The sequence below is a fragment of the Rana temporaria genome, chromosome 2 (genome assembly GCF_905171775.1).
Source record: "Rana temporaria chromosome 2, aRanTem1.1, whole genome shotgun sequence".
NCBI lineage: Eukaryota > Metazoa > Chordata > Amphibia > Anura > Ranidae > Rana > Rana temporaria.
The window spans coordinates 289,798,403-289,822,323 of record NC_053490.1 but is presented as its reverse complement, the minus strand read 5'-3'; the positions used below and the strand labels follow the sequence as shown (position 1 = coordinate 289,822,323).

General features: G+C 46.6%; 1 protein-coding gene across 2 annotated transcripts in view; it reads left to right on the top strand.

Annotated features, from left to right (window-relative positions):
- INPP5B (inositol polyphosphate-5-phosphatase B) overlaps positions 1–23,921 on the top strand; it is a 177,062-nt gene that overhangs the window by 40,356 nt on the left and 112,785 nt on the right. For both annotated transcript variants that reach the window (XM_040337207.1, XM_040337206.1), the window contains one exon: positions 11,005–11,157. In XM_040337207.1, coding sequence (XP_040193141.1) covers positions 11,005–11,157 — 153 coding nt within the window. The remainder of the gene's footprint in view (positions 1–11,004; positions 11,158–23,921) is intronic.

Sequence of the window (23,921 nt, the reverse complement as noted above, 5' to 3'; positions counted from 1 at the left end):
GAAGTGGGCGTGCTTCATTGAAATGAGCCGTGACCCCATGCAAATGAAGGGCCGGCTGGCATGCGCATGCGCAATGGTGCTGACTCTGTTTATAGCCTCTCTGCGCATGCGCAGAACTCGGCCTGGCGCAATCAGTGAAATAGGAACTAGGCCAAGCATACTTAGTAATATACGCCCTGTGCTTAAATAGGCCCAGACAAACGCCCTTCCATTGCAAAAGTACATCCATTTGTTTCCCTTCCTGAAGCAAGGTGCTTTTGTTCTGTTGTCTGTGGCTGTTTGTTGGTTTAAGATTTTTTGGAGAGTGTGATAGGAGATTGTATTAGCTGTTTGTTTTTTCTGTGTGTTTTTTGGTGTCTGTATTAGCTGTCTGTTTGTTCTGTTTGATTTTGGTGTTTGTTTTTTGCTGTGTGTTTTTGTGTCTGTGTGTGCTGACTGTTTGGTGGTGATATGTCACCTAAGAAGAGGAAGTTAAACTTCTCTGTCCGGGAGAAGCAGATTCTTGCTAGGGCCATTTCCCGTCATGGGCGATATTTGCATGGCCCTGAGAGCCGGGACATCACCCCGGCCAGGAAGAAGCAGATCCTGCAGAACATTACTGATGAGATCAATGCGGTGGGGGGGGGAGACGAGGACCGTCAGTGGGATCTCCAAAAAGATCAATGACCTCCGCCGCCTGGTCCGTGATAAGCTAACCAAGCGTTCAGCCCATTCCAGGGGCACTGGAGGGGGACCACCTTGCACCATCAGGCTGACTGAGGAGTGGGCAGTGGCCCGGTGCTTCAACAGGCAGCAAGTGGTGAGCCTGCCTGGCTTTGACTCCGAGGAGGCCGTGAGGACAGGTAAGTTTTTTTTTTCCATCTGGCGAGTAGCATGTGTGTGGGGGGGGAAGGGAATATGTGCCAAGTGTGTGGATCCTCCAACCTGTGTATGTTTTGTGTCATCCACAGATGGCCAGGAGGGTGCTGGGCCATCAGGCCAGTCTGCACCAACCCCCGGACATCAGGCTGCTGAAGTTCCCCAGGCAAGGCTGGAGTCCTCAGGGGAGGAGAGTGGCCACAACTCACCTCATGAGGAGGATGAGGGGGAGGAGGTTGAGGAGGATCAGGTTGACATAGCCAGTGAGATACTTCTCCTTTTGGAGGAGTCTCCCCCTGCGGCTGGCAGCAGTCAGGCCACCATCAGGGGTAGCCCCTCCCACTCCTCCCCCAACAGGGCTCCCCCCCAGGGGGCTTCCCTCCTCCCAGGCCACAAGCCTCATCTGGAGGCAGTCAGGCCACCATCAGGGGTAGCCCCTCCCACTCCTCCCCCCAACAGGGCTCCCCCCCAGGGGGCTCCCCTGCTCCCAGGCCACAAGCCTCATCTGGAGGCAGGAAGGCCACCCAGAAGACCAGGGGGGTGGCAGACATTCTGCCGGCCAATCTGCGGAGGGACCAGGCCCTTCAGACCCGCCATCTGGGTGAGGTCACCCAGACTTTGGCACAGATGGAGGACAGCCTGTCCTCCATTAAGGACTCAGTGACTGAAGTGAGCTGCAACTCCTTGGTGTTCATAAACTGTTTTAATGAACTGCAGACTGCAACAGCAGGCGTGGGTCAGGAGGTGCATGCCCTGACCCAGGCTGTCCAGGCCAATACCCAGGCTGTCCAGGCCAATACGGCAGCCCTCTAATGTGGGCCTGAACAGGATAGCCATGGCCTTGGAGGGCAGGCCAGCAGGTGGGCAGAGACCAGGGGAGGCTCCCCCTTCCCCTGATTCCCCCCCCATGAGTCTCCACTGAGGGGCCGTGGTCGTGGCCGGCCCAGGCGTGGGTCACGCAGACGTTAATTTATGATGTTCTTTTGTTTTCATTTTTTTTTTTTTTACTGTGATTATGATTTGTTTTATGTTTGCGAATGATGTATGAATGTGGGGGTGACATTCCTGTCTGAAAAAGGATGTCACCCTCATTTGTGGTGGAGAAGGGTTCCCCAGGACCAGGGAGAAGTGATCCCAGGTCCATGTGAATGGTGTATGAATGTACAGTGACATAATTGGAGCCTTGGCTGGGCGTTGCTGCTCCCTAGTACCGTGCGGTGTACTTTTTGTCTAATCCAATTCGATGAGGATGTGGGGTGTGTGCTAGGGACCACAGTGGTGTGCATGCATGCATGCATTCTCATTGTGCCATGATTAATGTGTGGGTTTAACGTGCAAAGATGCCTTCTGCGAGGCGTCTCCTGGCTGCTCTTCCCTCAGAAGACGGGGTACCCTCGGGCACGGGGGGATTGTGTGGTTCGGGGGTCGTCATCACGTAGCTCAATCTCCAGGCCCCTTCTCATGGCGAAGTTGTGCAGCATGCAACATGCCCCGATGATCTGGCACACGAAATTTGGGGAATACAACAGGGTACCCCCAGACTTATCCAGGCATCGGAAACGGGACTTCAGGAGGCCAAAGGTGCGTTCCACCACTGCACGGGTACGTATGTGTGCTTCATTGTATCTTTCCTCTCCTGGGGTTTGGGGGTTCCGGAATGGAGTCATGAGATGGGGTCCAAGTGCATATGCAGAGTCACCTGGAAGGGAAAAGACAGGAGGATGTTAGTCATGCATGTGCCCCTTGTGATGTCTGCATCATGGGGGGGGACAGTCATGCCTGACACCCATGTCACTCACCAACCAGCCAGCTGTCCCCGTACACGTTCTGTTCAAATTCTCTTGGGATGTTGCTTTGACGGTATATGTAGCTGTCATGGCTGGATCCTGGGTGTTTGGCACGGACGTGCCATATGAGGTATTGGGCATCGGCTATCACCTGTACGTTGATGGAATGCCAGTGCCATTGCGGTATATGTTCTCTGTCTCACGGGGGGGCTGTAGTGCCACATGTGTGCAATCAATGGCCCCCACGGTGCGTGGGAATCTGGCAATTCTGTAGAAATCTGTCATTGTCTTCATCCGCAGGTCCTCCTGGGTGGGTTTGATGATTTGGTTGGCCATGCGTCTCAGGATTGCAGGGATAACCTGGTGCACACATCTGCTAATGGAGGATTGTGCCATCCCAGCCACCACTCCATGTGTGCGCTGAAAAGAGCCAGTGGCAAGGAAATGGAGTGTTGCCATGACCTTGACCAGTGGCTCCACTGCATGTGAGCGGTGTGTTGGGCTGATGATGTCATCCTGCAGGGTTGTGGTTAATTCCATGATGGCTTCAGGGCTGAATCTGAAGGTGCAATACACCTCAGAAGCAGGCATGCCAAAGACATCTAGGCGTGTGCGGTATATCCTCTCCTGTGCCCTCCTCCTCCTCCTCTGTTCCCTCCTCCTTCTGCGCGCCTCTAAAGTCACTATTATAGCTATGAGCATGGATGCCCCTGGCATGTTGGCATACAGATTGTTGTCCTGCAAGTGTGTGTGCTCAGCTCGTCCCCAATGGTGTTGCTTTAGCTGACCTGCACACGTCTGGTGCAAAGTTAAGCCTGCTTTTATAAGGTGTAACTTTAGACCGGACATTCAGCTGATGCGCACAGGGCGTAGCCTGGGCCGCACAAACGTACTTTTGTGGATCACCGTAATTCCCTCATTTGCATATTTGAATAGCAAAACAATGGTGCGTCTAGCGTATTTTTGCGAACCAAGATACGCCGGTGTAAACGTTTTACGTCGGTCGAAAAAAACTGGTTTTCAGGCGTATCTCGTTTTGAGGATACGGCGCAGAGATACGCATGGCGCATTTTTACAAGTACGCCGCGCATCTCTAGATACGCCGGCGTAAGTGCTTTGTGAATCTGGCCCAAAATGTTTTTTTTGTTTTTTTGAATATGTCAGGATTTTATTCCTGTCTGTATTTTTTCCCTCTTTTTTTTTTATCTTGGTGATTTGTCACCAGGTCAGAAAGTAATGGAAAATCCAAAGGGGCAGATCCTCGTACAGCGGCGCATCTGTACGCCGGGCGCAGCGTATCTAAGATACACTACGCCGCCGTAACTTATTTATTTTATTTTGAATCCACAAAGAATTTGTGCCGTAAGTTACGGCGGCGTAGTGTATCTCTGGCGGCGTAAGGGTGCGGAATTCAAATGGATGTAATGGGGGCGTGTTTTATGTTAATACGTCGTGACCCGACGTATTAGCTGTCCGTGGGGGTATCCCAGTGCGCATGCTCGGAATTAAACCGGAACAAGCCAATGCTTACAACGGTGACGTCATTCTACAAAATCCCTATTCTCGAACGACTTACGCAAACAACGTAAAAATTTCAATATTGTACGCGGGAATGACGGCCATACTAAACATTGAGTACGCCTCATAACAGCACCTTTAACTATACGCCGGAAAAAGCCGTACGTACGTTCGTGGATCTCCGTAAATAGCTAATTTGCATACTCAACGCAGATTTCGACAGAAACGCCACCTAGTGGCCGCCGAAAAATTGCATCTAAGATCCGACGGCGTACTAAGGCGTACGCCTGTCGGATCGATCCCAGATGCCGTCGTATCTTGTTTTGTGGATACAAAACAAAGATACGACGCAGGAAATTTAAAATTACGCCGGCGTATCAATAGATATCCTTTTGTGGATCTGCCCCAAAATGTTTTAGTTCAGTGGAGGAGGCAATGGAGTTTTTTGGGGAAAGAAGGTTCTAAGAAAGTTTTTTCTTTTTTCTAATCATTGGTGGGTGAAATCAACGTTCTTTTTTGATCGCGTTAGCAAGAAATTTCGAAGTATGGAAAAATTTGCTCAAAGAAACAAATTTCTAACTTTCTGAATGTGCTTTTTGTTCGGTGATGTCCATTCATTCCAAAATCAAATGTTAAAAGCAAATGAAATCTTTTAAATGACAAACAAATGTTCTGAACATTTTCGTAAGATTTTTCCTACAAATTTCCATATGAAATTCTATCAATCTATGGCCAGCTTAAAGCAGAGTTCCAGGCTAAAATAGAACTGGGTCTAAACCAATTGAGCACAATTATCCCTGCTCCCTCGTTCTTAGACATCCTTTTTATTTTTTTTGCATTTTGTACTTTTGTGATTTTCCAGCAGGACCTTCGTCCTACCCTCGCCACGGCGAAGTATTTCAGCCTCGTATTTGGATCGGCCCCTCCTCCTTCCCACCTGCCTTCTGTGACCTGTGTGTATCCCAAAAGATGATAGGGGCTTTCAGAAAGCACAGCGTGACTTTTGCAAGCGAAGTAGGAAACCAGCTATGAAGCCTGAAGGCTTCATTGCCGGTTTGCCTTAGTTGCAATGCCGGCGCCTGCACCCGAGTCAATGGACAAATCGGCTTCGGGGAGCCGACATCGCAGGATCCCTGGACGGAAAGTGTCCTTATATTAAAAGACAGCGCCTGGAACTTCACTCAAGGCCACCTTCAACACGGGGCAGATCCGTTGCAGTGGAGTCCGCCAGCTCAGCGGGAGATCTCTCCGTTGATCTCCACTAAGCCGGTGGATGACAGGTCCGTCTCTGCTCACTGAGCGGGGAAAGGCCTGTCGAGCGCCGCTGATTTCTATGGAGAGATCGGACGAAAACAGACAGCATGTCCGTTTTCATCAGGTCTCATCCGATCCGCCAGGACGGATGTCGAACCTATCGCCATACGTCTGATTTTAGCAGATCGGATGTCAGTGGACATGGTCATCGCTGACATCCATCACTCCATAGACCTGCATAGACCCGTCTGTTCAGGTACGCCGAAAAAACGGACAGGCGGACCTGAATGGCACCCCCGCGTGAAAGAGAACACCGAGGGCCTTTACCCTTTCTATGGTGAAATTGACTCTCACTTAATCTTACTCTCACTTCTTGTGGATTATTCAAAATTGAAAAACATACATTTTGTCTTTAGATATACTTTAATAATAAATATAGAAGCAATTGTAGATTTTAGAAGCGATTATTATTGCCAAGAGATACCCCTAAATGGCCTCAGAACCAGATGGACAGATTAGTGTTGCCTTGAGTTTAGCCTAACCCCTATTATTATATCACTGCAATAAAAACGATATCATCATTTTGACAATAAATGCAAGCAGTGATAAAAAAAAAAAAAAAAAAACGCCACATTCTGTCCTTTTTCTTTCTTTTTATCTCTCACTTCTTCAAATATATAAATCAAGCTATCTCATTATATAAAATGGTAAATGTGAATATGTAAATACGATATCTAATTTTACTCCTATTGTTTTAATAATTAACATGAATAAGATCCTCCCCCCTATTTAGGCTAGTTTTTGAACTGATTCATTGCCAAAATTACAATTGCTCCATAGCTTTAGATGATATCATAATTATATCTGGTTCTGTTTATATCATAATATTCTATAATATTTTATAGGAATTCAAATGTAATAGACTAACATGATTGGTTTGACTTCAACCTGCTTTTATGATTCCTTTAATATTTCTCATAGGATCTACAAATATTTATTAGATTATTCTATGTTTCAAATACTCAATATTCAATTACATGATACCATTTTTCTTTTTCTGTAATCTTGTATTCCCAATTGTATCTACTCTTTTCTCTTTACTTTAAACCCAATAAACAAATTTGACAAAAAAACGATACATCTTTACAGAAAAAGTTTTTGCACTTATATATAATGTACCTGTTTTTATTTATATTTTTTACTTTTATGACATTGATGGTACAATGTGTATATAAAAAATAGAGAATCATTTTACTGTAAGTATGAATTACATGATGGGTAGATTTGTTAAATGTAATTATCTGCTCTGGTGATGTAACATGATTTTTATAGCATGTTGCTCCTGATTTCCATGAAGATAATCTTGGTCCCTAGGTGGAATCGTGAGAAGAGATATGGATAAACACCATCCTTTTATGGTCAAATGACTAGTTTATTTGGCTATTCAGATTCCATGGTATCTTTGAAAAAAATCATATTGATGGCAAATGGCTGTCTGGTTAGGTTTTTCGCGCTTTACACACGGGCCTGTGTGTATGTCAGTCGGTACGTGCATTCTGAAAAACCAGCATCTGACCAACTCCCGATCAGCGCTCTCAGCCAATGGCTGAGTTTGCTCAATAGGGGGCTGGCGGGGGGGGGGGGGGCGTCACCCTGTCAGAACACAACAGCTCAGCGGGAGGGATTGCTGAACAAATCTTGCATTGTTAGTACAGCAGCTCCGACTGGAGCTGTCAGTTTTTTTTTCCTTTAACCCTGTGGGGTTGTGTGAACCCGGCTTTAGAAGCACTGGGCCAGAAAAGCTAATTAGATTAAGCACCCCTTTTGTATTTTACTTAGCTCACACCTTGTGCCTCATGTGAATTCATTGTTACCTTGTTTACCACTTACCGGTTCTAGACCTTGTTTATTTAGACAGCAAAGGGAATTGAAATTGGTCTAGTTCTGCAAGAATCAGACACATGTAGATCCATTTATGAGCAGGCTGGTTGTATTAAAGTCAATCCAGGCCCAGACTGGGACAAAAAACAGGCCCGGTCATTTAGACTGAGCAATGTATTTTTTTGTTTTGTTTTTCAAACCAAAAACTTACAGTGAGACGAGGATCAAGACCCCTGCAGGCTTATTGGAGTTGTCCTCATCGTAATCCTCTTTGCTGTCATCACCATCCTCATCTTTATCATTATTATCATCCTAATTTTTATCCTCTTTACTGTCATCACCATGATTATCATCATCCACATCATTATTGTTATCATTCTTATCCTATCCTCTATACTCTCAAAATCATCCTTACCATCATTATACTCATCCCTGTCATTATTTTCTGTATCATCATCCTCACCATCACTTTCTCCATTGGTTTACATTATAATTGCCATCCCTGTCTTCATCATTCTTCCATCCTCATTAGCATCTATACTGTCATCACCATTCTCACCATCATCATCCTTATCATTATAATTACAGTTTTTACCCTCCTCCCATAAGTCACAAAGAAAGATTATATGGCTGTTTGTGGTGGTACAACATCCATTAAAACAATATATTATAAATAACCTGAACGACCACGAATAATTTATAAAAATACACTTTTATTACAAAGCATTTAGAAAAACAAATACAAACATAGGTTCCAAAATCCTGTGCAATTGGCCATATTTATGAGCCATCGTCATATTTAAAAGTACACCAAAGAGGCTATACTGTTAAACCATTGAAACTTTCCAGAAGTGATGCAAGAGGCTGATGTGTTTCGCCTATTAGTTTCCTGAGGACCTCATCATCTTGACCGAAAGATAGCAAAGTGGCCTAGCCAAAAAAGAAGGAATAGTAAACAACACGGGATACATACAACATCGTAATATAGCATTTAGTGTTTCTCTGTGCAAACGTATGCATTGCTTGAGCAATATAGCCTGGAGATGGTGATAATAACATATGTAGTATGACATATAATGCTTAAATAGTTGAACAGGCCATAGATGTAAATAGATGGAAAATGTATTTGATGCTAGAACCTAGGTATGAAACAATATGGATGATTCATCAGCATACAAGGACAGTTCAATAAAATCCTAAGAAAAGACCATGGCCAAGATCCAAAACCCAGGGGCACAAAAGTTTAGCATTAACCTATAATCATAATAACTTAATGAAAGAGTCATAAAGTATATATATATAGGCACAGATTGCCATCACAACAAAGTTGTATAAAAAAAGATTACCTACCTGCCATTAGTGTCACTTTTCAAAAGAGGGTATGTGCCTCTTGCGGGTATAAACAATACAGAAAAAAACAGCAGCCATCCACCTTAAACAAACATATAAATGTACATATGTATGCCAGATCTAATAGTACCCAAAGGGAAACATGCCATTCATTATTGCTAATAAACCAAGCTTCATACCTAGCAAACGTCCTGCGTCTGTGTCACACCCTGCACAAGTGAGAGACAAATATTACTCCCATTTTATGTTCTATTTGGAGCCATATTCAAGAAAGTGTATGCAGTAGTGGAAGGGAGGATAAATATGACTTCATCCACATTGCATCTGAGGACTGGTACAGTATATCAAGTAGACACTCCACCTGTATACTAATCAAGCTAGTAATGCTGTTTACCCTTGCACCATTCATGGGCATGGGGCAGCATTGGTGAGACCTGCACTGCCAATCAAAAGCCGTGCCTCAGGGGCCAATCACAGCGCTTCAGTGGCGCAATATATTGCAGTCTCCTAGCCATTGGCCCCACAGGCTGAAAGACACACAAAATAAACCACGATCGTGGTTCGAGTGCTTGCCATCCCTATCACCATCCACATACAATTAAGCATACACAAGAGACAACGTCTTACAGCAAGCCCACAGACTAGCATAGTATTAAAGCAATTATTAAATATGAGTACAAAAAGGAAGAGGATTCCCAGGCTTCACCAGCTCAACTCCACCTCCAAGGGTAAACGGGACATGGTAAATAATACCAACCATGCCAGGGATCCTTTTTCTACATAAGAATGTGTATGTCTGTCCCATGCCAACCACACACATACATAAGTGTGTATGTCTGTAATTATCTACACCCCAAGTAAATGCCAAGTGATGCCCATTACATGAAACACAGATTTACATTATTCTTCCAAAACACTATTTAACAAAATCCATAATCAAAACAATGATCAATAGCCATTTAACAAACATTATCATTAAAGATTGCCCTTTCCATTGACAGACTAAATCTTTTGATGGCTCCCACTACCTCCAGGTGCAGGGGGTTGCGATGGGATCATGTTGTGCCCAATCATATCACAACTTGTTCCTGGGGGGTGGGAGCATGATTTGTTTGCTGATGAATCCATATCTGTATACCTGTCCAGCCATTTATGCTGCTTAAGGTATATAGATGATATTTTTATGGCGTGGAATTCCAATAGCGAGAGACTCTGCATGCATTTATGAATTGTCTGGCCACAAATAGATTCATCTTAAACTTCACAATGCAGTGTGATCCACTCAGATTACCATTTCTCAATATAAACAAACAAACATACTCAAACAGGAGGATGGCACATTGGGCACTTCCTTATACACAGGGGCAGACTGACAACTCATGGGGCCCCCGGGCAATAGAAGATTATGGGGCCCCTGGGCTTACAGCTGGCCACCATGCCAGGAGGCAGTGCAGAGGCGGGGCAGCTAAAATCTCGGGATTTTCACATCAAAAGCATGTCGGTTTAGGACATATCAGGGACAGATGTAAAAAAAACAACACAGATTTTTACATACTGTCCCTGGTTTTACTGAGCCTGGCAACCCTGATGGGGCCCCCTGGTGGCATGGGGCCCTCGGGCAGTGCCTGAGTGCCTCAATGGTCAGGCCGCCCCTGCTTATACAGAAAAGCTACGGCTGGAACTACGATACTCCATGCCACAAGTGCCCATCCATCATTCGACTTCAGTACAACCAGCCTGTTTTTTTTTTGCTATAGCCGACAGCAGTGATCATGGTGTTCTGTCGGTGGGGAAGGCTCTCTGAGCTGCCACCATCACAATAGGGCTGAGGGAGGGATACAGTCAGTGTTGAATGGGGGAATCAAGCAATTTTTTTTGAAGGAACCTCTGAAGTAAATGGGACTGTGGTTGCAGTAAAGCCAGCCATAGATGTTTTGAATCTCAGCTAGTTCAGCAGGGACCGGGCGAAATTAAAACCATGTACCATGTACCAAGTTGATCAATCAACTTGGGTACAACCAGCCTGTGGGATTTTTCATGCGATAATTGCCAGCGGCTATTGCCGCTAGCAATAATCGCTGTGTGTTCTCCCGGCTGTGAACTACTTCAGTGGCAAAGGTTGAAGATTCTACCCTTTGTGTGTCCTTGTCCTGCTTAAGTGCTAAAGGCCGCCTCTTCTACCTACTACTTGACCTGGTCCTGGACATATACATCCACAATTTCAGGAAAGCGACAGGTTGCTTGAGTCTACTTTACATTATAAAGTGCTGAGTGTGAATATGATCAGTGCTTATTATCTGCATCTGTTACTCTGTGTCAGCAACTAATTCACAGTCCTTATGTTTATCTCCTTTAGCAAGACTTCCTGGGCTTACTTCTCCTCAGTTTTTGTGGCTGCGAAAGTACTGGCAGAGAAGCCTTCCAAATCTTAACAGTTTCTTCAATTTACCTCAGACAGAAGATTATGAACACAACCACCCTCCCTTAAGGCACAGCAAATCAAATGCAGGTAGGTTGTATGTTAGATACTGGCTTTGTTGATAGCCCAGTCAAGGGCTTTTTTTCTCTCGGAGAATAGCTGCAGGAACTCCTCCCTTCTGAATCACCCCTTGACACCCCTACCCACCTCCGAGCACCATTCCTTGGTTCCACCCCCTACCCACCTCCCATTACCACCTTTTTTAGAGAATACAGAATCAAATATAATTTTGCGGTGCTAAGTATTTTGTATGAAATTTGTTAATGAGAACAAGAAAGGCAGTACAATAGATCAAGCCACAATGGACACCCCAGTGACAATAGATCTACCCCAGCAACAATGGACCCCTAAAATCCAGCATCAATAGACCCTCCAGCAGACAGTAACATTAGACTCCGCCCTAAACAGTATATTCCTCCCAGCAACGACTGACCCCCTGCAACATAACACCCACCCCCAGCAACAGAATGAAAGAAAGAAAGTTACCGCTCCAGGTGGATTGTGTTAGGATGATCAGTATGGTCTCAGGAGATCAAGGGTGCTGGCAATGCACAAGGTAACAAATGGAAAAATAAAATATGGACAGCCGCGCTCATAGGGATTAAGCACCAATTTATAGTGCGAAACGCGTCAGCTGTTTTACTCCCGTGTAGTGTGCTGTGACTTGTAGTGCATTTTTCCTTTTTTAAATAAAGACAACCATCAAGGTTTTTTGGAGTGCGGCTGTCCATATTTTATTTTTCCATTTGTTACCCACCCCCAGCAACAATAGGCCTCTCCAGCAACAAATGGATCCTCTGTGTAAAAGTGAAAAAAGTGCGCAACCAAATTGGGCAATAAAAATTGCATGTAAAAAAATCATATACACAATGAAGAAATGATGAAATACATTCAAAATGTCCTTATTGCTGTGCAACAAAGGGTATGTAATAAAAACTAGGAAAGTGTCCTTATGAAGTCACATCAGTGCAATGGCTCATACAGGGTTTAAATCTTCTGTCTGATGACTGAATGGATGCAGATAACTTCAAACAAAATTCCCACGAACAAAGGAAATAAGTGGCCGCTTACCAGATCCGTTGGATCCCTGCAGGGATCAGACAGGCTCAGAGACACAGATGTCCACGGTTGATTCAAAGATGAGACACTTGAGCCATTGCACTGATGTGACTTCATAAGGACACTGTAACAGGATTAACTTTAGGGGCACAGGGTGAATGAGAACCCCACTATGGTCTGTGCTAGTCACATTTAATGCGGTCAGATATTGTATATATTGTATATATATTGTGTGTTGGCTGATGTATACTAGTAAGCTTGCTGTGATGAAAGGGGTGGGGTGTGATTGCATTCCATTTTCTATTGTGGTAATTAAGTCTGCTATGTGGATTGGAGCTTGGTAGTCTGGATACCTATTATGGGATGTTTAAGAGTCTTGCTGTGAGGAAAGGGGGGAATCACTCCAGCAACCCCCCCCCTGCTAAGACTGTTTACTGAAGGAGAAGTTTGAACACACCTGACCTGTATCACCATTGTCATTGGACAATTTAACCCACCCTGTTTCCCAAGGGTGGGAGGGATGTATTTTGAAGAGGAATGTATTACCATGTGCAGATAATAAAGATTCATTCCCTGTTTTGAACCTCAACCAGAGCTGTGTGTCTCGTTTCTTATCGGTTGTGTTCGTTAGCCTGATTATGGAGTGTCGATAAGCTGTCTTGGATGGAATGGAATATCATGAACGGATTTAACCCCTGTCCCATTTGGGGTTCCGTTACAATTGTTGGCAAGCAGTGAGATGATCCCACAGCCTTAAAGGACAGCTACAAGGACACAGGACAATGGAGACACAGTAGGAACGGCTGAAGCTCTCTACCCTCAAGGACTTAGTGGAGAGCCGGGGCAGACCAGCCAGAAACCATAAGAAGATGGACGTGATCACAGAACTTGTCCAAATGGATGGAGCGGAAAGACCCAACATAACGGAAAGGCCCAGCGTAACAGACAGGACCCGGAAGGAAGAAAGTTTTGATCGGGCTGTTAAGCTAAGACTGGCACACTATGGTCCTAACCCTCCACCGGAGATCATAGACCGGGTTATAGCTGCTGTGGATGCAAATTGGCTACGGCAAAGACGTTCTGCAGCAGCAGAAGTCACAGCAGCACCAACTGAAAGGAGATACATTTTGCTGCTTTTAAGAACTTTAGTGAAACTGAAGGGGAGATTGATGGGTACCTTGCTGATTTTGAACGGCAATGTGCCCTACACTGGGTGCCCACAGAGGAATGGGTTACCATTTTGTCTGGGAAATTGTCCGGCCGGGCCAGTGAAGCGTTCAGGGCCATCCCAGACCAGGATATTATGAACTATGGACTGGTAAAAAAAGCACTTTTGGCCAGGTATGCCGTCACACCAGAGGCATACCGGAGGCGGTTCCGAGAGACGAGCAAGCAGACTGGAGACTCATATATCGAGTGGGCATGCCGCCTACACCGCACAGCATCCCACTGGGTCGATGGATGCCAAGCAGAATCCGGGGAAGAGGTGCTGCAGGTGTTCCTGCTGGAGCACTTCTTTGACAAACTGTCCCGGGAAGTCAGAGAGTGGGTCCGGGACCGAAACCCTTTCTCCTTGTCTGAAGCAGCTCGCCTGGCGGACGAATACACAGACGCCCGCAAACTGGACAACTCTGTGGTCAAGACCACAGCTCGGGTGGATTATCGATCAGCGGCACCCCCGCCGCCTATTGCCTACAAACCCCAGTCGGACCGTCCTACAACACCACCTCCAGCGGACACTTATCCTCAGAAGCCTAGGTTCAACTCCCAGGACTACTCACAGTCTATCAGGTGTTTTGGGTGTAAACAGCTAGGACACAGAAAGCTAGACTGTCCATTGAATCCACCCAGGCAGTCACAGTCATGGAGACAGCCAGAAAGGGGGAACCCCCGCACACCCATGCCTGCGGCCCACTGCGTTGAGGAGGAAGAACATTGGGACATTCTGCACGAGGCAGATCCGATACAAGCAGCTAACCAGGACAACAGGCAGCAACACAGGCAGACTGTCTGGGTCAATAGAAAGGTAGCCAATGGACTACGCGATTCTGGGGCCACGATGACCCTGCTACAGAAGAAACTCATCCCAGAGAGCCAGCACACCGGAGACACCGTAGCCGTAAGAGTAGCGGGAGGCACCGTCTTCCGGCTACCCGTTGCCCGGGTTCACCTGGATTGGGGGGTTGGTTCGGGACATGTGAATGTGGGGGTGATGAAGGATTTGCCAGCAGATGTACTACTGGGGAATGATTTGGCCCCCCTTATTTCTGCGTATGCCCCGATGTGCCCCGCTGAAGCCCACACAGTGACTACCTGTGCCCAGACCCGCGTTGCTGGAACCAACTCGCTTGCTGCTGAGATCCGGGTAAGACTACCTTCCCCAACATGTACTGTAGATCCGGCACAATATCACAGTCTAAAATGGGAATGTGACAAGTTGGCCAGAGAGAAATCGGAGATGCAACGACACTACGTCATGTATTATGAGATGTCCAGTGGCTTGAACATTGAAATGCACAAACAGGCTGAAATTGTCAAAAGATTAAATGGGATTTGCATCCAGGTGGTGCCTTATCTGTCCCGACCTGGTAAGCCAAATGGCAATGCTGATGGTTTATGCCGGCAAACAGACGTCATCCCGGCCTCCTAGTTCCGGACATCCCCAAGTTGACCCGAAAAGGATCAAGCCGGGTCTGCCGGAGTGTTCCACAAGGAGGGAGCCATGTAACAGGATTAACTTTAGGGGCACAGGGTGAATGAGAACCCCACTATGGTCTGTGCTAGTCACATTTAATGCGGTCAGATATTGTATATATTGTATATATATTGTGTGTTGGCTGATGTATACTAGTAAGCTTGCTGTGATGAAAGGGGTGGGGTGTGATTGCATTCCATTGTCTATTGTGGTAATTAAGTCTGCTATGTGGATTGGAGCTTGGTAGTCTGGATACCTATTATGGGATGTTTAAGAGTCTTGCTGTGAGGAAAGGGGGGAATCACTCCAGCAACCCCCCCCCCCCCCTGCTAAGACTGTTTACTGAAGGAGAAGTTTGAACACACCTGACCTGTATCACCATTGTCATTGGACAATTTAACCCACCCCGTTTCCCAAGGGTGGGAGGGATGTATTTTGAAGAGGAATGTATTACCATGTGCAGATAATAAAGATTCATTCCCTGTTTTGAACCTCAACCAGAGCTGTGTGTCTCGTTTCTGGGGGGAATTCTTATCGGTTGTGTTCGTTAGCCTGATTATGGAGTGTCGATAAGCTGTCTTGGATGGAATGGAATATCATGAACGGATTTAACCCCTGTCCCATTTGGGGTTCCGTTACAGACACTTTCCTAGTTTTTATTACATACCCTTTGTTGCACAGCAATAAGGACATTTTGAATGTATTTCATCATTTCTTCATTGTGTATATGAATTTTTTACATGCAATTTTTATTGCTCAATTTGGATTGCGCACTTTTTTTCACTTTTACACATACTGTATGTTTCAAGCCTAATATTAGGCTTTTTTTGATTAGGTGCGGCACCTTCATTCATTGTTATTGATTTAATTTCACGTTTGCCACTGTGCACATTGGGCTAGATTCAGAGACAGTTATGCCGGCGTATCAGTAGATACGCCGTCGCAACTCTGAATCTACGCCGGCGTAAATTTAAGCGTATTCTGGAAACCAGATACGCTTAAATTAGGCTAAGATACGAGCGGCGTAAGTCTTCTATGCCGTCGTATCTTAGGATACATATTTACGCTGGCCACTAGGTGGCGCTTCCATCGATTTCAGCGTAGAATATGCAAATGAGCTGGATACGCCGATTCAGAAACGTACGTGCGCCTGGCGGATTTTTTTACGTTGTTTGCATAAGGCTTTTTCCGGCGTAAGGTTACTCCTGCTATATGAGGCATAGCCAATGTTAAGTATGGACGTCGTTCCCGCGTCGAATTTTGAAAATTTTACGTTGTTTGCGTAAGTCGTTCGCGAATAGGGCTTTGCGTAAATTACGTTCACGTCGAAAGCATTGACTATTTGCGACGTGATTAGGAGCATGCGCACTGGGATACGTTCACGGCCGACACATGTGCCGTTCGTGAGAAACGTCATTTACATGGGGTCATGTTTTATTTGCATAAAACACGCCCACCTCTTGACAATTTGAATTTGGTGCGCTTACGCCGGCAGATTTGCGCTACGCCGCCGCAACTTACGGAGCAAGTGCTTTGTGAGTACTGCACTTGCCTCTCTAAATTGTGGCGGCGTAGCGTAAATAACATATGCTACGCCCGCACAAATTTACGTCGCCGTACCTGAATCTAGCCCTTTGTTATTATGGGGATAGCGCGGATTGTCCACGCCACACAAATGGATCCTCTCCAGCAACAATACAGTACCTTGAAAAAGTATTCATACCACTTGACATTTTTCACACATTGTCATGTTACAACCAAAAACGTAAATGTATTTTATTGTGATTTTATGTGATAGACCAACACATCGTGGCACATAATTGTGAAGTGAAAGGAAATTGATAAATGGGTTTTAACATTTTTTACAAAAAATGTGTGACAAGTCTGGTGTAAATTTGTATTCAGCCCCCGAGTCAATACTTTGTAGAACCACCTTTAGCTGCAATTAGCGCTTTTTGGGTATGTCTCTACCAGCTTTGCACATCTAGAGAGTGACATTTTTGCCCATTCTTCTTTGTAAAATAGCTCAAGCTCTGTCAGATTGGATGGAGAGTGTCTGTGAACAGCAATTTTCAAGTCTTGCCACAGATTCTCAATTGGATTTAGATCTGGACTTTGACTGGGCCATTCTAACATATGAATATTCTTCAATCTAAACCATTTCATTGTAGCTCTGGCTGTATGTTTAAGATCGTTGTCCTGCTGGAAGGAAGTAGCTCTGTAACAAGTTGCTGCTACTTGTACTCTAATAAATTTCATAAGATACTGCACCATGGGCCTTCCTCTCTTTTCTTCCATCTTGTACTCCCTGAGCACTGGCTGATACTACGGACAGGAGGTGGAAGATACAGAGAAGGTGGAAGTGAGAGTTGTTTTGTCTGTCAGTGATCCTCCAGCATACCAGCTCCGGATACGAACGCAGTGTTCGTGGAGATAGGTCCACTATCCACAGCCTCAATGTGAGTGCGTGTATATGCGATATATCATTTCCAAGGTTTCCCACAGGATTATGCTATTATCCATTTATTTTTGCTTCCATGTTTGTATGAATATTTGATGAGGAGCCCCCTTCATCTCAACCTCAATCCGTGTGACTGCACCCCTAGGGAGACATTGTTTGGTACTTTGAGCCATCCGTGCTATGGCTCTGAGGTGAGCATCTAGTACCACAAGAGGTGTGCGCACCAAAGTTTGCCTACTTTTACACTGGACTGTCTTCTGGGACGTCACTATTTTAAATAGACTTTTTTTCACGCATTTGTTATACATTGTGTCTGTACACAGTTATTTTAGTTTGTGTAAGCTACTGTTTGGCTCACATCCGTGCACCTTTACTACTGTGTTTCTGGTTTATCCAGCCTGGTACATTCGTGCCACACCGGACTGTCTTCTGGGATGTCACTATTTTAAATAGACTTTTTTCACGTATTTTTGTTATACATTGTTTCTGTACACAGTTATTTAAGTTTGTGTAAGCTACTGTTTGGTTCACATCCGTGCACCTTTACCACTGTGTTTCTGGTTTATCCAGCCTGGTACATTTGTGTCACTTTATGTTCACATTATATGCTGTTTATTCACCTCTTTTTCCCTGTAATAGTCACCTAGTATTTATTTTTTTATGTATTTCACTTTAGGGTTACCTACTTGTTAGGTATTGAGATCCCCCTTCTATTATTAGTTCACAGCGCTTCACCATCACTTTCCATATTTGCATTTTTTTCTGTGTAAGGCAGACTTTAAGGTGATTGCAGCAGTGCCCCCCGGTGTCCAGTATAGATAGCGCAAGAGTACTACTATCTCCTCGTTTTCATCAGACTAACCTATTGTGTGTACGCAGCATAAGGTTCTCTAACAAACCTCTGAGGGCTTTACAGAACCGCTGTATTTATAACGAGATTAAATAATACACAGGTGGACTCTATTTACTAATTAGGTTACTTCTGGCAATTGGTTATCAGAGGGGTATCAGAGTAAATGGTGCTAAATACAAATGAAGGCTACACTTTTCAGGTATTTATTTGTAAAAAAAAAAATTTGAAAACCATTTATCATTTTCCATTCACTTCACAATTAAAAGGCCTCATGCCCACGGACGTTTTTACAGCCACTTTTCTGAGCGTTTTTTGCAGCTTAAAAACAGTTTTGCATGTTAGCATATGGCCTCATGCCCACCATGACGTTTTTGAGCTGTAAATGGCTGAGCCGTTTTTAAGCTGCAAAAAAAAAAAAAAAACAGGACCCGTGCGTTCTGAAGCTCCAGCGTTAGAGCTGTAAAGACATCAGACGCCGGCAAGCGTGATTTAACGAGGCTTAAAGCTGTGTTAAGCCTCGTCCGGTGTTTCTTTCTCTATTCAAAATCAATGGTTCCCTATGGGAGCCCATTGATTTGAATAGAGGTCGCACCAGAAGTCGGATCAAGATGATCAGACTTGCGGGGCGACTCATGTGCAGAGGAGGACAGAGTGGGAGCAGCCGGGTGGAGCGGAGGACAGAGTGGGAGCTGCTGGGTGATTAGGGGGGCAGAGTGGGAGAAGCCGGTTGGGGGGGGGGAGGACAGAGTGGGAGCAGCCAGGTGGAGTGGAGGACAGAGTGGGAGCAGCCAGGTGGAGGAGAGGACAGAGTGGGAGCAGCCGGGTCGAGTGGAGGACAGAGTGGGAGCAGCCGGGTGGAGTGGAGGACAGAGTGGGAGCAGCCGGGTCGAGTGGAGGACAGAGTGGGAGCAGCCGGGTCGAGTGGAGGACAGAGTGGGAGCAGTCGGGTCGAGTGGAGGACAGAGTGGGAGCAGCCGGGTCGAGTGGAGGACAGAGTGAGAGCAGCCAGGCAGGGGGAGGACAGAGTGGGAGCAGCCAGGTGGGGGGGACAGAGTGGGAGCAGCCAGGTGGAGTGGAGGACAGAGTGGGAGCCGCCAGGTGGAGTGGAGGACAGAGTGGGAGCAGCCAGGTGGAGGGGAGGACAGAGTGGGAGCAGCCAGGTGGAGGGGAGGACAGAGTGGGAGCAGCCAGGTGGAGGGGAGGACAGAGTGGGAGCAGCCAGGTGGAGGGGAGGACAGAGTGGGAGCAGCCAGGTGGGGGGAGGACAGAGTGGGAGCAGCCAGGTGGAGTGGAGGACAGAGTGGGAGCAGCCAGGTGGGGAGAGAACAGAGTTGGAGCAGCCGTGGGGGGGAGGACAGAGTGGGAGCAGCCAGGTGGGGGGGAGGACAGAGTGGGAGCAGCCAGGTGGGGGGGAGGACAGAGTGGGAGCAGCCAGGTGGGGGGGAGGACAGAGTGGGAGCAGCCAGGTGGGGGGGGGACAGAGTGGGAGCAGCCAGGTGAGGGGAGGACAGAGTGGGAGCAGCCAGAGATAAAGTCCTGTACCTCTATGGAAGCCTGCACCCCCCCCCCCACCTTGCCTAGTAAAATCACTGTCACTTTCTCTCTGGCTCCCTCCACCCGACAGCCTCATGGTTCCTCTTCTCTTCTCAAGTTCTCACAGTCTGCCTCTCTCCTCCTCCCCCTCGGCATGTTGGGGGCTGCATCCTAGGCCTGCTGGTATCATGGACTATCTATCCCATAATCCTCTCTTCTTAGTTTCCCAGCTGCTCGGCTCAAAGAGGAGAAGGAGGGGTGGAAATCCCCCGCAGCTGCGGCTCTCTCCCTTTACAGAGCCTGTCAGCAAGGGCTGATGGGGGGGTCTGCATCCCCCCCTCTGATCCACCCCTGGCTCAGGTTTGGCTCACACTGTCACAGGCTGACAGATTTCACGCTGGAAGATGAAGGAGGTGGGCGGAGCAACTTTTTGGTGCGGAGGCTGAGGCTCTGAATGCTGGCGCGGCCGTGTCCTCTGATGTCACTGGTTGCTAGGTGCCGGTCGGCAAGCTATTCTGGCAACCAGTGCAGGAGGCAGCGCACCGACAACCAGCATTCGCTCTGCTCTGCCCCTGCTTACTGATCTAGGATTCCGGGCGGCTACTACGGAGTCCTAGTAGTCTACTCCTGACAACTTCTTGCCGGCCTGGCTGCCGCCCCTCTTAAATGCCGCCTGGAACCATGGTCCCATCGGGTCCCATGGTAGGGCCGGCTCTGCTTCAGATCTTGCACCTGCACAGTAATGACACTGCGGCGCGCTTAGCATTGCCACCTTTTCAAATCCGAACACTTTAGTAGCGCACAGCAATTTTTATTTATAGTAAACTATACATATATTTTGCTATTAAATAACATTTCTAATCATATAAAGTTAAAAACAAAAGTCCCCCTTTACATCAGAGTCCACAGAGTTCTCCTTTTACATCTGAACTGGCAGAGTTCCCTTTCACTGTAAGGGGGGACTCTGCAGACTCTGATGTAAGGAAGAACTCTGTGGGCTCTAACATAAGGGATGCTCTGGGAGCCCTGATTTAAGGGGGAACGCTGAGAACTCTGATGTACGGGAAGACTCTGATGTAAGGGGAAAGTCAGGCAGTCTGAAACCCAGGCACATGATTCCAAACCCGAACTGTCCGGGTGAATCCTGGAAAGTTGGCAACCCTAGGCGCATTTTGTACATGCATTCGACTTCTGAAGACTTCTGGGATTAATGACATAGATATCCCAGGAGTCAATGGGCCGGGCTGATGACTTAATCGCCTAGGCGGCCACGACCGGAAGCTGCGAGGTACACTACCAAAAAAACGTAGTCCACTAGTGGCGTACATTACAATGTGGGTAATTTTTAAAAATGACTGCAACTCCACTTTAAATGAGGCCTTACTTTTAATTGAGGTCCAGCTAGTTATTATTTTTATTTTTTTAAGGGTGCCCCACCAGTGTTGCCAACCTACCAGATTGAAATTTACTGGCAGGACACCAAAAATTTACTGACACAGCCACATTTTTACTGGCAGTTTACAAAAGTTACAAAACTACATCTTTAAGCGCACATTTCAGTATTTAGGCTACAAACAAGTACATTAGGCAAATAGCAATGTGATTTAAGGTAAAAAAACATATTTCTGTTATTTTCGATATAATAAGGGCAAATTATTTAGTCCGTCAGTTTTTGTCACCCATGTCCAACTGGAGAGATTTCCCCTTCACTTCTGTTCCATAACCACCACAGAAAGTGAGGGGAAATCCCTGGTAGCTACTACTACTAGGATCACCAGAATTGATGTTCCCAATTCTAAAGACCCCCTGACACCATCACCTCCTGACACCATCACCTCCTGCCAACCATCAGACATCAGCCCCTGCCGCCATCATTACCCACCATCACCCCCTGCCACCACCACCAGACATATCACCCCCTGCCACCACCACCACCAGACATCAGCCCCTGCCACCACCACCACCAGACATATCACCCCCTGCCACCACCACCAGACATATCACCCCCTGCCACCACCACCACACATATCACCCCCTGCCACCACACATATCACCCCCTGCCACCACCAGACATATCACCCCCTGCCACCACCACCACCAGACATATCACCCCCTGCCAACCACCATCAGACATAACACCCCCCGTCACCATCATCAGACATAACACCCCCCATCACCATCATCCCCCTTGCGGGCTGCCTGTCTCAGTGACAGTCTTTATCTGAGACTGTGAGTGCACTCACCCCCAGGCTTAGTGCCTCAGTCAGGAGTCCGTTGCACCAGTCCAGTCCGATTAGGTCAAAGTCTGCGCAGCGCCCGACTCCCACACACGACAGCGTCTGCTCTGTCCACTCCGCCATGAGGCTCCTCAAATCCGCCCGCCCAGACCCTGCCTGTCACATCATTGGTTGCGCGGCAGGTGGGCTGGGCTTAGCAGAGGCAGTACTGGAAGGCTCGGCTTAGGAGGATCGTATGTTCTCGCCAAATTCCGGAACTGCGCATGCGGAGTTCTGTCACGAGCCGGTCGCCGCGATTTTTACTGGCACTTTTCTCCTGCCACAGACTTTTACGGACAGGAGAAAAGTGCCCTGTTTTTACGGGCTGTCCGTAATTCTACGGACCGTTGGCAACACAGTGCCCCACTCCAATGACCATTGAACTATTCCAAGTTGTTCAGGTAGATCTCCACCTCTCAAAGGTTTCCTATCCCTGCTCTAGTTGATATTTAGCAAACTGAAGTGCAATTGCAGTTTGTTGAATCAATTGCTTTGTCACCATGCCCTTCATTGTAAATGTACTATTGAGAGGGGAAACAGGAAGATCAACTTACATCAATGCCCTGGAGATAAACAACAGAGGAGCTAACCCTTCCCACTCTGAAATCTAAAATCAGCATTTTGGCTGTTGTTATACAATAAAGACCCAAATACTCCACAATAATGGATAAAACATCCTACCAAGGTATGTTTGACATTTGCTAGGAGAACCTCTATAACTTATGACGCAAAGGTGTGGATGTACCGTATTTATCGGCGTATAACGCACATTTTTTCCCCCTTAAAATCAGGAAAAAATCGTGGGTGCGCATTATACGCCGATCCTCACTGTCTCAGAGCGCCACCGACAAAGACCGAGCCGAGTGTACTGGGCACTCGGCTAGGCTCGGCCACGCTCAGCTCCGCCCGCAGCCACGCGAGAGAAGCTGAGAGGAGCCGAACACACTGGAAATCCGTCTCTGCACAGCTCGACAGAGGCGCCAAACTCAAACACACAACGCTGGGCAAGACAGCAGACGGACACCGACAAGGCTGGACGGACCCCGCGCAAGGCCAGATGGACGCCGGACAAGGCCGCCGGGCAAGACATCCAAAATGTAATTGTTTTCCTTAAACTTCCCTTCTAAGCTTGGGGTGCGTGTTATATGCCGGCGCGCGGTATACGCCGATAAATACGGTACATCCCAATTGGCAGGACCAGGTCAGAATTTAAAGGCACGCAAACTTGTGCATACAACCCTGCAGTATCACGTGTTCCCATGAGATCAGGATTGTGTATACATGTGTATATATTTATAAACTGAAGGCAACCGCATTGACACTCATTGAGGGCTAGTTCACGCCACAAAAATGTCCTCCAGATTTGTTCCAGATGCGTTTCTGCATGCGCGTTTTTGATGCATTCCAATGCGTTTCTGATGCCTTACAAATGCTTTTTTTCTTGTTTTTACATTTTACCGTGTTGCAGCAAGAATTTTTTTTTTCTGCAACTGAAACTTCCTGCCACTATTGTGAACTATGTTATTGGAAACCATATAACCTACTTTCCATGCGTTTTTTGATGCAGGAAAAAAACCGCACTGGACTGCTTGTAGTGTGAACTGGTCCTGATAACGTGTTGCAAAAACACTCTTTTGTAAAAACAAACATTTATCTCCCTCAACTAGTTAGAGTAAAAAAAGAAAGCCATTGAAAAATAAAAATAAAAAACGCTTTATGCTTTTAGATTGTAATTACTATTGCCCCCAAAAAATTCAATTTTAGACCAAGAAGCGGTTAAGACACTTTGTTTTCGCTCAGGAGCCGGTTATACTTTTATTAAAATGGAGCTGGCTGAGTGTAATCACCCTGCAGGAACTTATTCCAGCCAACAAATATTATCTGACAGGCCAGGCCGACATAATAGTGCCATATATG